The sequence below is a fragment of the Styela clava genome, chromosome 12 (assembly GCF_964204865.1).
Source record: "Styela clava chromosome 12, kaStyClav1.hap1.2, whole genome shotgun sequence".
Lineage (NCBI taxonomy): Eukaryota > Metazoa > Chordata > Ascidiacea > Stolidobranchia > Styelidae > Styela > Styela clava.
The window spans coordinates 158,531-175,009 of record NC_135261.1 but is presented as its reverse complement, the minus strand read 5'-3'; the positions used below and the strand labels follow the sequence as shown (position 1 = coordinate 175,009).

At 37.7% G+C, this 16,479-nt stretch overlaps 1 protein-coding gene across 3 annotated transcripts in view; it reads right to left on the bottom strand.

The window, feature by feature from the left end:
• The window catches only part of LOC120329927 (uncharacterized), a 79,745-nt gene that overhangs the window by 32,815 nt on the left and 30,451 nt on the right, over positions 1 to 16,479 (bottom strand). For 2 of the 3 annotated variants that reach the window (XM_039396722.2, XM_078118569.1), the window contains exons 21-25: positions 15,260 to 15,411; positions 14,221 to 14,329; positions 11,030 to 11,122; positions 4,108 to 4,165; positions 3,297 to 3,394 (exon numbers count right to left, since the gene is read on the bottom strand). In XM_039396722.2, coding sequence (XP_039252656.2) covers positions 3,297 to 3,394; positions 4,108 to 4,165; positions 11,030 to 11,122; positions 14,221 to 14,329; positions 15,260 to 15,411 — 510 coding nt within the window. The remainder of the gene's footprint in view (positions 1 to 3,296; positions 3,395 to 4,107; positions 4,166 to 11,029; positions 11,123 to 14,220; positions 14,330 to 15,259; positions 15,412 to 16,479) is intronic. The other variant, XM_039396723.2, reaches the window with a different exon arrangement.

Genomic DNA, 16,479 nt, shown 5'->3' with positions numbered 1-16,479 from the left:
ATCAATCGTGCTCTTAAAATTCATGTAAATTTTACTTCGATTATGTGGTTGTTGCGTAGGTCACGTGACAGCGAAGTTACTTTTAAAAAAAAATCTCTTCGAATGCTAAATACATCCACACAGCGTAGTGAACTGATCTCTGGGAGCAAAGTTACAATGGCGCACCCACTCAGAAGTATAGGTTATTTATCGCTCAGCGGGGTGACCTGCACTAATGCAATGCCCAATCTACTGCAACTGTACATAATTACGGCGGCCCAATACGCGTCAGCAAATACCGATTGACACGTAACAATACTGAATGAGTTCGCAATTGAAAATAGTCACGTAAGCGCTGTGGCTCTATTTACTATGCAAGTCCATATATCTTGCAGGATGAACTAGTTAGCTATTTCCATGGCTGGTCGGGATCTAACAAAGAGAAATCTTGGCAAACTCACGGTACGATTAAAATTGGAATTTGCAGTCAAACCAATTGTACAGAATTGTAAATATTGCGATGACAGCACTGACGTTCGGGGAAAATATCGCCGTCACGTAATTATGAAAGATCGCCATATTTGAAGGAAAGTCTGTTTGTTGATTTGAGCTGCTGAAGTAAATTCAAAGACAAGTTTTGGTAAATGAAAGAACGGGCATTTAGTTTAGTTTCAAGAGAATTTGCCCAAAAGGAGGTCACACGCACTCACTCAGAAGCAAATAAGACTCCTCTCTGTGAAAAGTTACGGACGGTCGTGTGAAAATCGAGAGGTACTAAAAGTATACAGAATCATGGCGGAGCATAATACACACTCATTCGGAAGTAAACAAGACTCATTTCTGAGCAAATTTGCGAGCGAACTTGAAATGTACCTTTATCCGAGTGGTGGCGCATTGCCAATTAAGCATTACACCTATGGCGTGCATTGCGACTTAGTAAATGGCAATTGAAGTCAGACTTTAAACATTTCAAATCAAGACGAGAGAAAAATATGCCGAATACATTCTCTATAGTAACTAGAATCTCTATGCTTTTTTGCTCTCTCCTCTACAGAATCTCAATTCCTTGTGGCCATGATAAAGATAAGAATATTTAAATGATAAATGAATGTAGGCTAGGAAACTAGAAATAGCAGCTTTTTCCCAATGTCACTACAGATCAACCTCTTTGGGACTACACACTTTGGCCGCTATTAATTCTCGACATCTCATTCTAAGCAACCAAGCCCGTATACGTGGTGTTCCACTAAAGAGAATTTAGACGAAGCATGAACAGCGTTTCAACAACTAATACTTGCTGTACATCGATATCCTTAGCTAACCCTCAAGCCAGCGTTGTCAAAATATTATGAAGCAATAATTAAGTGATTTATGACATAATACTTGCAAACTATTCATCAATCAAAATAAACTTATGACATAATAATTAGCCTTTACAACTTTATGATCAAGCTTCATCAAACATGGGCCGATCCAAATTTTCCAGGCATGTTGATAAATACGAGAAAGAGAACTTGCTCAAGGCAAGGTCATGTGAACTCATTCAGAAGTGAGGGAGACTTTCCCTCAGCATTCCAAAAAGCTGGAATTATATAGAAATATGGTGGTGCATTACGCGCACTTATTCAAAAGTAAAAGGGGCTAATCCATGAGAAAAGTTACAGACTGTTAATAGCCACAGAAACTATATTGAATTGATGGGACAATTACACGCATTCACGCACGAGTAAAAGAGACTCATCTTTGTACAAAGTTACAAGCGGCCACTAAAATGCTAAGAGTTGCTGAAACTATAAAGAACAGTGGTTCTCAAACTTTTAAGCCACGCCCCCTTTTAGAATTTGTCAAGTCTCGCGCCCCACATCAAAATAACTATAGCTAACAATAAGCAACAAATGACAGATAGCAAAGCGAAAGTATGTTTTATTAAAAGCACGTTGACGAAACGTACGAAAAATATCCAAAAAAAAAAATGTAAATATTCAAAAAGAAAGGCGAGTGATATCAAACCTAAATCCCCTCAAAAAATTATCTATACGCCCCTTGTAAGGTGCGCCCCACCGTTTGAGAACCGCTGATATAGAATTATGGTAGCGGATTACGCGCGAGTACATAATACCCAGTTGAGGCTTTGATCAGTTCCTAATACCAAACCATCGCTTATGATTTTATTACACTTTGAATAACTCTTGTTTTCAAACCAACATTTGGTTAGATGGGCCGTCGAGTAGGTAGTTCCCTCCTAAAACAACGAATAAAAACTGGCAGTCCAGAACCTTGCATGATAAGTCACTGGAAAACTTGACAAGCTTGATTACGTCTCTCACAACTGAATTACTATTATGTAGTTCTTATTTAATTATCCCAGACTTTCCCGAGTGAATATCAAACGTCGCTTATTGTCTGTTTGTACTTTGGCAAATTGTATGAACCAACGTTTGGTTGGGTATGCAGACAAGCATACCTTTCTTTTCTAAAATTCCTGCTAACAACAGCCAGCCGACCTCTTACGAGCCATTAGAAATTCTCGCGGCCTCATACTTGAATTGTCTATGAGTCATAATAGTTAAAGATTCCTAGTTATTCTCGTTCGCTATTTGAGCACCGAAATATGAAACTCATTGAAGTGTTCACAATACCAGCGATTGGCAGGGAATAGTAACTTGTTATGCTGCTCTATCCTAATAAGCCCGCCTATGTGGTCGCGAATGGTCGATGAAACATTAACAGAACCGGAAATTGACTCGCACCTGCCCTTATTCAAACTTGTCTTTCCTTCACATTCAAAAATATTTGAACAACGCACTTTATGAGCTACAGATCCGCGGTGATATGCCAAGAAGGATTTAGGAAGCCAGAGTTGAGAAAAATAAACTTCTGTCTTATGCCTAACATGGATACGAGATATTGGGTAGACATCGTTAGCAGATATCGGATATTAACTCGTCCATAATCTCAAATATACCTAGTTTACATTCTTAAAGTTTAGCTCACTTTAATAGCGCACTTTGCAGGCTAGATATCCACAGCGATAGGCCAGGAAGAATAAAGGCGGCTAGGGTTCAAAAAATAGATTTCCCGATATACTATTAAAGAATTTACAGTTAAATACTTTGAAATACCGAGTAAAGTAATAAATTTTACGTTTGATCCATAGTACAATAAAGTTTTATAATGACTTAACAACGGGGTCAACAGAGTATGTCAATATCAATTGTTCTGGTATTATGAGAATACAAATAAATTATTAACACACAATAAACATTAAAACTTCCTTATTGCGCCGTTATATAAAAGTAATGTATTTTACGACTCACTTCCCATTCATCATGTCTTTTGCTTTTATGACGTCATCCGATGTAACAGGTTGCGTCATAGATCTTCGACCTTTTTTCTTTTTAGCTGCAGCTCTTTTCTGCAAGTCAAAAAGAGGGTTTTAAAATTTAGAAAGTTGGAATAAAGTTGATTGTGGAAGTGAGGTCTCGTGCGCTCTATGAACAATAATATATAGTGGCAAACCCAGAATTATCTTGAACGGAGTATATTTGAAAATTGAAAATGACGTCATTATAAGAATCCACTATGACGTCATATTGGATTTCCGTAATATATGGAATGACGCCATGAGTGGTCGCGAGAGTATATTAGAAAATTGAACATTTATGACGTCACAATATGGTGATAAATCTACTTTGACGTCATATTAGATTTCCGTAAATTATGGAATGACGTAATGAATGGTCGCGAGCTATAGAGTTGCTGCAGGGACTCTTGCTAACTTGCTGATAACGATATATTGACCAACTAATGTTACGATGATAGAAGTATTTCCTCTTTGACATTATCTTCAGGAAAAAACTTGGTGAAGGAGAATTACACAAACTGGGGCTTAGCATAGAAATTTCGTCAAGTCAAGTCAGCGGTTTTTAAAAGGTGATCGTTTTGTCGCCATCCAATTTTTTGACGAGAAATAAAACTATTATAAAGGGCGAAATGACAGCAATACGGTATATCACAAATTACAAACTTTTTCTAGCCCTGAACCTGGCGTTTTTCGATAATGATTTTCAAGCAGCAATGCCGAAGAGGCGGCGAAACATAGGCTAATTGGAATCAACGCCTTGTTACCTGTATGTTCGACTGCTTCTTTGGTTTTCGTTTCGGTTCCTCGTCTTGATCTGAAGATCTGTGAAATCAAAGTTGAGAATAAATGATTTGCGAGGAAATCGGGGAGGTTCGGGGGAGGGGAGATGACACACTAGAAAAAAATAAAATGAAAATAATAGAAAAAGTATAAATGATTCAAGAGTCTTGCAGCACGTGAATAAAAGGTCTCCAAAAAGCATCGTTTGAGGAAGTTCAACTGATACAATTCAAAAATTGTATCGTATAAATTAGGCACTTGAATATATTCGAATATATCAAGAATAAACGGTAATTACAATTGTAGCCGAACTTAATTCCGTGTCATTTTAGAAACAAGAAAATAAAAATCAACGAAATATGAATGTTAAACGTGAAAGTAGGTGCTAGGGCCTAATGGTTAGCCCAGTGGTTCTCAAATTTGTTAAGCCGCGCCCGTTCTTAGAACTTGTCAAGTCTCGCGCACCACTTCAAAAAAAACTAGCTAGCAATAAGCTACAAATAACAGATAATGAGGCGAATGTGGGTTTTATTCCAAAAACGCGCTGAAAAAACGTGGAACGTAATATCCAAAATAAATAAATGCAAATATTCAAAATAAGGCGTGGGAGATCAAATCAATCAAATATTTTTTATTTATTTTTAGATTCATGCCACGTCAAAAAGTTGTCCTCGGAGGGCGCGCCCCATTGGGTTAGTGTGTTGGACCGAACTATGTCTGATATTTCGAACCCCAAATCGATCGCCAATCACCTCGCCCAGCGTGTATGTACTTACTTGGATACTAATGTCCCAGCCGGTAATATTCTGACCCCAAAACAGTGGCTACTTGTTAGCCTTATTCGAAGACGTCAAAATGGCGCAAAAAAGTCATTTGCGTATGGCGTATTAATATCTGCTTCATGGCACCGATTGAATTCAATTGCGATTGATCGATCATAATCAACAGACGACAGACATGTAATATGACGTAATAAGTAGATTTTGACCCGTGCCAAACTCGCATCATGTATTTTCGTCTGCCGTATTTAGTAAGGGCTAAATATATATATGCGATACATATACGGCCGTGGGCAGCTGAACGCAAAAACGTGTCGGGATAAATTAGGCGAAATATAATTGGAAATAGCTATTTATGTGATTGCTGGCTTTGCATGTGGTTTTATACTTATTCCTAGGTCGTTTAGATTTTCGATGTAATGAAGCCGAACTGAAATTGTCACGTTCTGAGCTGACGGTAGGAACTTTCCAGATTTTTTCTGTGGCTATCTGTCCAGAAACTCGCTTTTGGTCCTCGAACTTGTGAATACATAGTTAGTCCTAACTTTGATGTTATCAGAGGATAAAAATCCAGGGTTCAAACCGCATTTACATCACCTCACCCAGGGTGCAATAAATGGGACAGACAATACCGTGTTGTTAAGATTCCCAGGCTTTCAATAATATAGCATTTCCTTAAGTATCAGATGTTGGACATGAACCATGCAATAAAATCACACAAAACATTGAAATAAATAATGATAGAATGAAATGACGCATGCGATGACGTAATGATGACATCGTGATAAGTACCTGTATTATAGAAGTTTCGAATAGTTCCCAATAAGCAAGCTTGGTTGTCTGTCAGTCAAGCATAATCCAGATATAATTATGTATATTCAAAATAGTTAGTCAAATTGAAACGTAATTTACAGTCATATTAGTATAATTTGACTTAATGAAGTGAAGAGTTGAAAATGGTACCATCGACACTTAGAAGGCCTCTTCCATAAACAACGGATGTGATTTTTAGAGCAGCTACATAAGATATGCTTCGACTCCACGTATACTGATTGTAACGCATAACGATTTATACTACGATTCCGTGTAGCCGATATGAAACTTTAACACAACCATGGGCCACGTTATGCCATAAATAAATCTAAAAGGCGAAAACGATTCTATCACTGAGCCGTATCATATTTCCTTTCCCTGAATGTACATAAAACATAATTTCATCACATTTAGCTCATGTGTCGTCACCATATGACACAACGCAGTGATGTCATAACACAAAGATACGTGACATCAGAATACGATTTAGAGATAGGAGGCCAATGACTACCTGAACACGCCTCTCAGTATAACTTCATTACGGTCTTATGAGGGCACCATCCAACGATTGCTAGCATATAGTTATGTTGCGTATTGATCTCTATTACGTGGACAATGAGTGTTCCAACAGTGTCCAAGAGCGCACTTCATGGTAAGCGGGGTCGGATTGTATCATAAGATAAAAAGTACCGTCTTAACATACAAATATGTTATTACTCCATGACATAAAGACAAGGGACGCCCCTCCATGTAACTACACTATCGCCTTATGGGCGCATTGCTTTATGCTTATTTCAATTTTGTGTGTTTACGTCTATCTCTATTGTTCGGCGAATCTATGGTGCAACATCGTACAGTGTCCTGTTCAAGAGCGCACTTAACAGTTGAGTGGGGGCGACTGAGATGTACTTGGGCAAGTATGGGCCACTCATAGCTATTTAATATGTAGTGCTTTATACCAGGTCAACCCTTACAACCTATATATAGGGTTTAGTGCATCAGCGGACTCTTGTAACTAGTTCAATAATATTTCTGCTTTTAGTTGAAATCGAAACCTAGCTTTGAGCACAAAAAACTAATCACTTCAAAAAATTGTGAGAATGACGCTTTAGGTAGTAATTTGAAAAGCAATACGAGGCTATCAGGCTGGAACTGAAGTCGCCTAATTTTAGCCAATGATTCAGGAACTGAATAAAACTTTCTCGCTAACTCTACAGATTTGCTCACGTAAATTGGACCATACATGAATCGTATTTGCCAAGGTAACAACTGTATATCCCAATTGTTCGGTGTGAGAGAGTGAAGCTTCCAATCAGTGTATGGGTTTGCAACGATCTAACAAGGACATTTAGTATTATCCTGGAAATGCTCCACCGCTAATCTTCTGACCTATTTGCTTCGATTCTGCCGCCTCATTCATTTTGACCTTGGATTAAGAAATATGTGGTGGGATGAAGTACCTCCGAAAACAATTCTAATAGAAGAGTCACAAACAAAATTCAAATCCAATAATTATTGTTGGGAAATAACATTCTGGTGAATCGCATTATACTGCCATTCTATATCACACTGAAAAGGGCGCTACCTTATATTTAGCTGTAAATTCTCAGCCATTTATCCATAAAATCTGCTTACTCAGTCTATCTGTACGCTATATCATTGTGTATGCTGTGAAGCGACAGTATTTGTGCGGTAACAAATACTCTAGTCTGGGAAGTATGATGTCACAATTTGATGGTAGCTCGTGAATAAAGCTTCCGTTATTCGATCATAATGAGGACGCATGCGATCATCAGATACACTTTCCATGTTATCATCGTATCGTGCTTGGGCCGAACTTATTTCTGCTTCCGTGATTGAAAACTCATTATACGCACCCAAACACGGTTTAATTTAAAACACTGATGCACATTAATCAATTTTTTTGTCGAAAATTAACATTTGTGGGAAGTGCATAATAGAAGGTGGCTGAAGACAGAAACCCGATGTAGCAACCAGTTAGGAGAGGGATGGCTATACGTATATTATTGACATGGGCAAACTACGACCCGCGGGCCAAATTCGGCCCGTTGGGTAATTCAATCTGGACCGCCCGGTGCTGCAACAGCTAAACTAAATTGAAATTGTGATGTTTCGGCTAAAAATTGGCTCAAGGAGTGTGTTGAAATTGCGAATAAATTTAGTTTTGGCACGAGGCTTATATTTTTCCACTTTTGCTTTTGTAACACTGTAAATATTTTTCATAAAATGTAAACTTTTACGTCACACTTACATGGCCTGCCAGTCTAGATGGACAACATTTTTGGCCCCTGGTCCAAAAACCTTGCTCATCCCTGATATACAATGTCTCAAACGTCATGTCTAAGTGGATACAAGCACACTGCGGCATGCCGGCGTTTTGTCGGGTTTAAGTCAGAAGTCCTTTTCATGCTAATGCGGCCTGAAGTCCCTGGTAGATTTCTATTTCGTCTATGCGCAATGTCCGGCTATAGACTCTTCGATATTTGTTGTCATAAACTGAAGCTTGAGTGAGCAAGTTACCAATACCTGGCATTGGACTATTCACTCCAGTTTTATAGAATTAATGCCCTGATAGACTGTCTTTTGGGAATGACCGACTATAGTATACTCCTATCTCTTAAACTGAAGTCCAACTATAATGAATGAGAAGTTGCAACTTTACTAACATTAAACCGAGCAATTCTCATTGTAGATTGTCTATCCGCGATGGCCGACCTTACTTTTATATCTAGCTTTTTATTTAGGAAATCTATATCCAAACGACAACTTTCATCGATTAGTCTGTGGTCTGAATGATTTTGAAGTGTCTGAATTGTTAGCGAATACTACATTTGTTTGCTATATCTGTGATGACATAGTTGAATAAACTTTTTGATAAAGTTACGAGACAATAGGAATAATATTAAAAATAAACAAATGCGCTATGGTGAATAGCGAGAGATTGCGCACTAAGGCGACAACTTAGACGCGAGCCCGACCAAGCATGGCGGACCGTATTGATGGCCCAATATGAATTCTCAGGTAAATATACAACTGTTCAACAAATTTATGGAAGTGGTGGAAGTCCGACATTGGTCAGACGAAACTTAGCGGATACACAGGGTGTCCATAAAGTCTTGTTAGAATTTTGTTATGGAGTCAGTTCTCAATATGTCTTAACCAGATTTATTTCGTTTTAATCAGTGTTTTACAGTGTCAGTGTTTTACCACCAGAGCCAAAGCATAGAGCGGTCAGTCCCACAGAAATACATTTAGACTAACAACGTGGATGGTCATCTTAGATTTTACTACGGCACACTTGAGGCTTCATTTTCCCAGTCAAAATTTTTGGTTATCTATTTTCTTCCTATTTTGTTGTACAACTGACTTTTTTACTGGCCGAATAAATTAAACTTGACTCGATATAAATACTGACCCACCAGTGCGAAAGCATGGATTAGTCGCCACATTGAAGCTCAAAAACAGCTAGAACTAAATTTAATATAAAAATTCCCTCCATAACACACATCAGAACGTTAGCTCGCTATTCGATTTCCCTGCCACGATCTACTAAGAAACCTTATTAAAAACCTCATATTTTAATATTAAACTGCAGACGATAACTCCCATCGACAACGTTGTCACGTAACAATATTCCTTTATTAATCAATAATGCATTCCAACTAAATTACAATAATTCCATCACAATAAAAAGATATCTCACGTTTTGTGACGTAACACAGAAAAGGTTGAAGGAACTATATGACATATGACATAATATATTGATTTGCACACTCATTTAACTACGTTAAGCGCAAGCGATTGCTGAATTAGAAACTTTCAATATTCATATTTAAATTATTAAAAGGTAAAATTGTTGGTCCGTTGGTTAAGTTGTGAATAAATAAATTATTCCAGTCTGTGTGGCAGATATGGGCTATCGCGTCGAAACATCTGACCAAAAAAAATAATGTAAGCTGATATTGATGTAACAGCCCAGATCAGTGATGACCAGAATATTAATATATTATTCCAAACACATTTGAAATATTGTTTTTGACTATCGAATAATTTTAAATTGGGTCATTTTCACCAGAAAACGCATAAAAGTCAATGATTTCAAAATATCGAAAAGTTGAATTTGTTCTCTGTTTTTATCGATTCTTTTGGGTTAGATCGTGAGACTCGCTCAAAGAGTACGATTTTTAAATGAAATTATTTCTGCAATGTGCCGTACATACGCATTTGAAACGATGGATAAACTATATCGCCTACTTCTCATCAGCTGCACATGTTTTACTATAAGTTCCGTGGCGAGCACTCGCCTTATTTTATGGCAGACAACAAGTTGGCCTGAGATGCGTCTAAATATTACCACAGACAATTGGCAACCACCTCATGATAGTCAGTAAAAACAATGGTAATTTTTTATGAGGTATTGTCACACATTGCTCTGCACAAACTCCTATTGATAGACTGTATAATCGAATCAATGTGTATCATCTATAAAGCTCCACATTTCAAAATGAAATGACAATTTCGAACATTTTAATATTTTAATGTAGAATTCAAGAACTCGAAATTACGGCTGAATTCCAGATATTCATACTCGTCTATACGATTTTTTTTATAATTTTTATTCGTGTGTTTTGTGCCGAAATAAGAGATGGGATTTCCATAAGATGGCAATACGACTTATTCATAGGCTCAGCTTCTTATCTAGTTACCAGTCCGTGTCGGGTGGGTCAAACAACACCAATAACTTGAAACTTATTATACTGATATCCGTTTCGGCCGCAAAAGCGTAAATTTACAAACAAGATAGGAAAATTTTTCTAATACAAGCTAAGCAGGTAAAGTATATACGTAGCGTAAGATCCAAAGGAGGCGAAATCAGGTCGCGACCTCCTTGGTTGAAACAAAATAAGCGGGAAAATAACACAATTGCAGGTCACCACGGTCGATTGCACAACGATATCTGATTGGATGCTAACTACTAAATAATTATGATGTAATAATTAAAATAAAATATAAAGAAAATAATAACCGAGTACAAGAATGTGCAAAAGTCACTCAGAGAATGAAAGTTTAATGAAGCGTAACATCATCACTCAAGTGTGACATGCTGCTAATGATGCATAAAAATCACTCAGGCGTTGAAACTGTGCAGAACTATAAAATGCTATCCAGAAGGTGGAGCCAATGAGCAGAGAGTTAATTGTGATTCCAATGTGTAGTCCAATGCATATTGGTTAATTGAGTTAGTGCGCCACCACGTGCATTGTCATGTCACAAACGTGCGGTGTGACATCACCTGCGATTGTCCATCGATTCCCACATTGCTTTTACGCTCCTAACGTCTGTTATGTCACAGTTGTCGTCATCGGCAACCATCTCAGCAAGGCTCCTGTAAGAGACATAGGAGTCGTATTCACAGCTGTAGTTTCGGGCTCATTTTTATTTCTGTAGTTGAGTGGAATAGCACATAAAATTTGTGAAAGATTTTTCATTGGAAGGTAGTTTTATCATTTTATCAGCTCCGAGATAATTTGAGAATGATTTTTCAATCCATTATCATATCAATTTGATGGGTTTTTATTTATTTATCCCAAAGAGTGGAAAGTCAATACGACGGCTCAATCATATGACGAACCGCGGCCTTTCGTACAGTTACCAGTCATGTCGGGTATGGAAATAGCTGATCAGTTATTGGTATCAGATGCGCACAAATTTGAAAGTAGATGGAGCTGTAACCAGGTTACTTTTACCAACATACCAATCATGAGGGGCATAGACTATTTTTTGAGGGGGCGTAAAAATGAAAATATTTGTTAGATTTGATCTTGCCCGCCTTATTTTGGATAGATATCAACATTCCATCCACGTATTTTTTCAACACTTTCGCCTTACTATTTGTTATTTGTAGCTACTTATTTTTGAGGTGGGACAAATAATTATCTACCACAGGATTTGGACCAGTATCAGTACTGTGAGTGATGGTACAACAGTATTCTTAACATCTAGCATGTGATAGTGTACCATAGCAGAAATCACCTATAACGTGTACCATAGCAGGAATCACCTATAAAGCAGCAGTAATTATGGACATAATTTGCATTTACAAATTCTAAGATTTCTAAGATTTGTTTCGCGCATGGCGTGATAAATTAAAATCTCTGCTTTACAATAAGATTCATGGATTGAACACTGTGCAAGGACCAACATTAAGATAAGTTAGGGACTTTCATCTTTATCCCCGGGCAATGCATTCGATCAGTTTTTTTGCACAACTTTACTCTGAACAAGGCTCTCTATAAGCATCAACTAATATGCGAAGGGTAACTATTTTTGGAAGGACCAGGATATTTTCATTTCTCACACTTTTTATTTGTCCTATATTCAAGTGAGGAAAGCCTATAACCTATAATTTGGCTGCATAATCATTGTCAATTAATTTAAACTGTATTAGCTTGAATGTCAGAGGCGGATTGGTATTGCATACAGAATATGGGCAGGGTAGGTAAGCATCCTCTATATCTGACAAATTAATCCTGGACCTATAGCAGATTGGCAGAATTACGATTGCTCGATTCGTATTTAAAGTATATCTTCTTAAATATCCACAAATATTTGATTTCATTTATTCAGATTCTTTACAAGAAAATTATTGAGGGTTTCTGTGCTCTTTTTTCATTTCTACCCAGAGAAAAAAGCCCATCAATGTTTATTGGTCAAGTTTGGGCAGAAACATTCTAACTTTTCCCATAATATACCGCAATTACCCAGTATTTCTATTTATTTCCACCAAGATGGAAAAGCCTATGTGCTACGATTTACATTTCAATTAATCTATCTAAAAGGCAGGTTGAAACTATAACCGACTCGACTATACAGAAAATAGGATAATATATTGGCAATATTTAAACCCTTTTCAATTCTGTTTATGGCAATGGTTCCCAAAGTTGATTGACCACGAGCCAAAATTAGAGGCGGAAGGATATTCGCGAGGAGAGGGGAGCACTTGTAAGCGTCACATGCTAAAACTAAATGAATCGCAATCTCAATTTTCGCAATTTTTTGAGCTATTTTTTAGCTAAAACGTAAAAATATGGTTTTAGTTGTGGCGGCATAAGGCGGTTTGAATAAAGTTTGAATCACCCAACGGGCCCGATTTGACCTGAGGGCCATAGTTTTCCAATGTTAGCTGTAGAAGATGATTTGGCTTTATTATTGGGCTTTATAATCACTGCGAATTAATTTCCACTGTATCAACCAGAATCTAATAAGATTATGAATTATCAATAGCGCACAGAGATAAAATGGCCATTCTTTTTTTAATTGCAAATGTTTTTATTTGTGAATTCAATTCCCACATTTCTTACAGAGTCGATCGCACTTCTCAGACAATAAATTTCAGCAAAAAAATTAAATTTTCTCCCCAAGCAAAACCGTGCAAATCAAGGCAAGCAAATCAATGATAAGCAGAAGCAGATAAGCTGATTATTTTTCATGCAAGCAATCTAATTATAGATCAATCCACTAGGTGGCGATGTGGAGTAAGTTCTGAAAATGCTATGAGAGTTGTGATTGGTTGAAGCCTTATGGTTAATGTTGTGTTATTACTGAATGATCAAAACACTAATGACAAAACAGTGTTTTGATGAGGATTAAAGATTAAATGTCAAGGGTCTCAGTCAAAGGTTAAATTATAAAATGTATACCTCATAACATTCACCCTGAGTTACGAAGAGCTGAAAAAAGTTTCGCAACCACCCCCCCCCCCAATTTTATCCGAAAGTCATGTGATGTGTTGGAATCCGACAAATACCGCAATCTCTATCTTAGAAAAGTAATTTTAGATAACCACATCAAGCCTGATGACTATGGATTGTTAATAACATATCTGTCTGAATTATTCCAGAATTTCTACGCCAAAATTAACTGCTGAATACCATACGTTTTGGACTTGGACCACTATGGGTTCTTAGACTAGAGCGATAAAAATTCTTTTTCAAAATTCCTCGCATGTTTAAGTCGAGGGAAATGGCTCCTTCATGAGAAGTCAAAAGTCAATTCAGACTGTACTAGTGAAATGGTTTATCATATTAGAGCACACTTTGGTCTTTGTGAATGAGCTGGATTCATAAAAATTGTGCACATTTATTACATAAAACCTAACACATGAACCACTAAGATATTGGAAGTATTAATCGGCATTTGTTAAGAAGCCATAAAAGTTACAAGATATTTCCATTGAACCCAACATTTTGAATATCGGGGGTTCATGACAGGTATGAAGATACTAAACCAGTCAATTTTTCCAGATGCGTGGATGTAGATAGTCTTAAGAGACCATATATTATATGAACCACCTTACGACAACAAGAGGTCTACAAATCCTCTGACACATATTTATTGCCCACAGGAATCGAACCCATGCGGGGAGATCAATGGCAGTTATTCCTACAACACAGCACCATTGTATAATATAAGAAACAGTCTTACCTGTGTTTCCTAACGTTCTGCTTAGACTTTGCCTGATTCTCGAACATCGCTCTCATGTTGTCAACGCTCGGAGATTCATCAGAAGCTTCGTCATCACTCGAATCCGAGCCTGGAAAGAATATTAATTTGTATAAATATTTGAACAATGTTAAACAAGTGCTGCCAGTGGCCATTTTTTTCCAAACCTTTCCTTGCTACAAGTAGCACCTGGATTATCCCAGTGGTTCTGGACCTTTTTTTCTCAGGTGGCCCACTTTCGTTGCTCGAAAGATTCTGTGGCCCCCTCAACTTTCTCATGCAAGGGAAAAATTACAAGAAAAACAAAATATCCTTTCCGCAAAGATGAACACTTCAATAATTAAAATGTAAATAGCAATAAACAGCATCATTGCAAGTCAAATCAAAATTAACTAAGTTATCAAGAAATTTTTATAGGTTTATGGCCCACCTGAAAATATATCGGTGGCCAAGCAGTGGCCATGGCCCATCCAAGGTTATCCCAGCTACGAATGACCCTTAGGCACCGCACCCTACAGTGAGCAGCACTTCTTTCATACCATATTTACTGTGACAAATCCTAGTGGCCAACCTTTTTAAACCTCTCACTGCTATACGCAACCCTTGGGTGCTATCTAGTGTCCAAGTCTATTGAACCTCTTTCCCGCCAAGCGGCAATCTCTATTAGAGGTAAAATTGGGCCCAAAAATTCCAGCCCGGCCCGACCCAGGCCCGTGGGTATTAAACTTGACCCCGTCTAATTAACTGGATTTGCAGACCCGAGTCGAAGCAAACCCGAAAATTATTTTATTTAGGAGTTCTTTGAATTGTCATTGCAAGTTTAGTACAGTATGTGTCGTGTTGATGAGGCAACTTCTGTTTTTACAGACAGACCACGGTCTCTCGTGGCCAAAACGCCTCATTTAAAAAAAAAAGTCAGCGATAGAGGAGCCCGACCCGACCCGACCCAAACGTAATGATTGACAATTCAATTTCGGGCCGGGTCGGGCTCCAGATCTTAAATGTAATCTCTATTACTTACTCAGAGAGATGGACGATTTCCTTGAGCTATCAGTCGTTGCGTGATTGTCTGTAAAAGATGATTTCCTCGAAACAATCGGGGAATTCTCGACACTTTCTCGTTTAACTCGAGGTTTGGCTTCAACTTTTTCTTCAACACGTTTGCGAGTCGGTCTGGATGAGAAAATGGAAGTCATGAAACATTGAAAGTGTGTGGATGTTTCTTGCTTTATGAGACCTATTTTCAAATCTTCGCTCTGCGAACGAGGCATTGCATGAGTAGCCACAGATACTGGTGAAATGCTGAATATGGGCCTTCAATGCATAATTAGGGCAACACTGTAACAATAGTGGATTGAGGGGAACAGCAGCAAAGTTTGCGTGTTTGTTCCCCCAGTATTTTCGTATATCGATGCCACGAAACTAATTGATATACCATGATATATCAATGATATCTTTATTGTAGAAAAATTATAAATATGCCATTGGCATCAATGGTGCAGGAAAAATAATTCAGGATGGTCCAAGGTTGTCAGCATCAGAGATCATAATATTATTTTTGTGCTGTTCGCGGCCATACTGAACTCATGTTTACAAAACAAATTCCACTGAAGATTGATTAATTACTAAAATTTGGCAAATGTGATGTATTAATTGATATTTACTAAATTTGCTAACATACAGGCATCAATTTTTGCTATTGTTTAGGCTAGTTACAAAGCGACAATGCGGCTGGGAGTATATTGTCTGGTCACAACAGCAATCAGTAGACAAACATAGTCAACCTAAGCGAATAGATTTCTCAATCGATTTTTGGTCGCCGTTGAAACCCAATTTATGAATTAACGGAAAAAATAGAATCAATTTGTTGATTTAACTTTGATAGAATCAAAGTTCAAAGAAATTTAAGGTTGTAGAAATCGAATAACTGTCTTGAGCTAATTAACAATTTAGGGCAGTCAAGCACATTATTTCAGCACCCTATCAGAATTACCTCTGTCTACTAACTGTCTAAGTTAGTCATTACACTAGTCAATGACAATAGTGAAGTAACAAAGATTTTTCCGGATATTTTTATGATGAAACAAAATCAACGTGCAAATTCGACCACTGATTGTTACCTATACCAGCAAATGTGGTAGGGGCCACAGATAATGGTGCCTGTGGCCCGCGGGCGTGAGTTTGGACCACCCTGGTGTAGTCAGTGGGTACTCCCATAGTACGTGTACCAGGTTAGGGTTA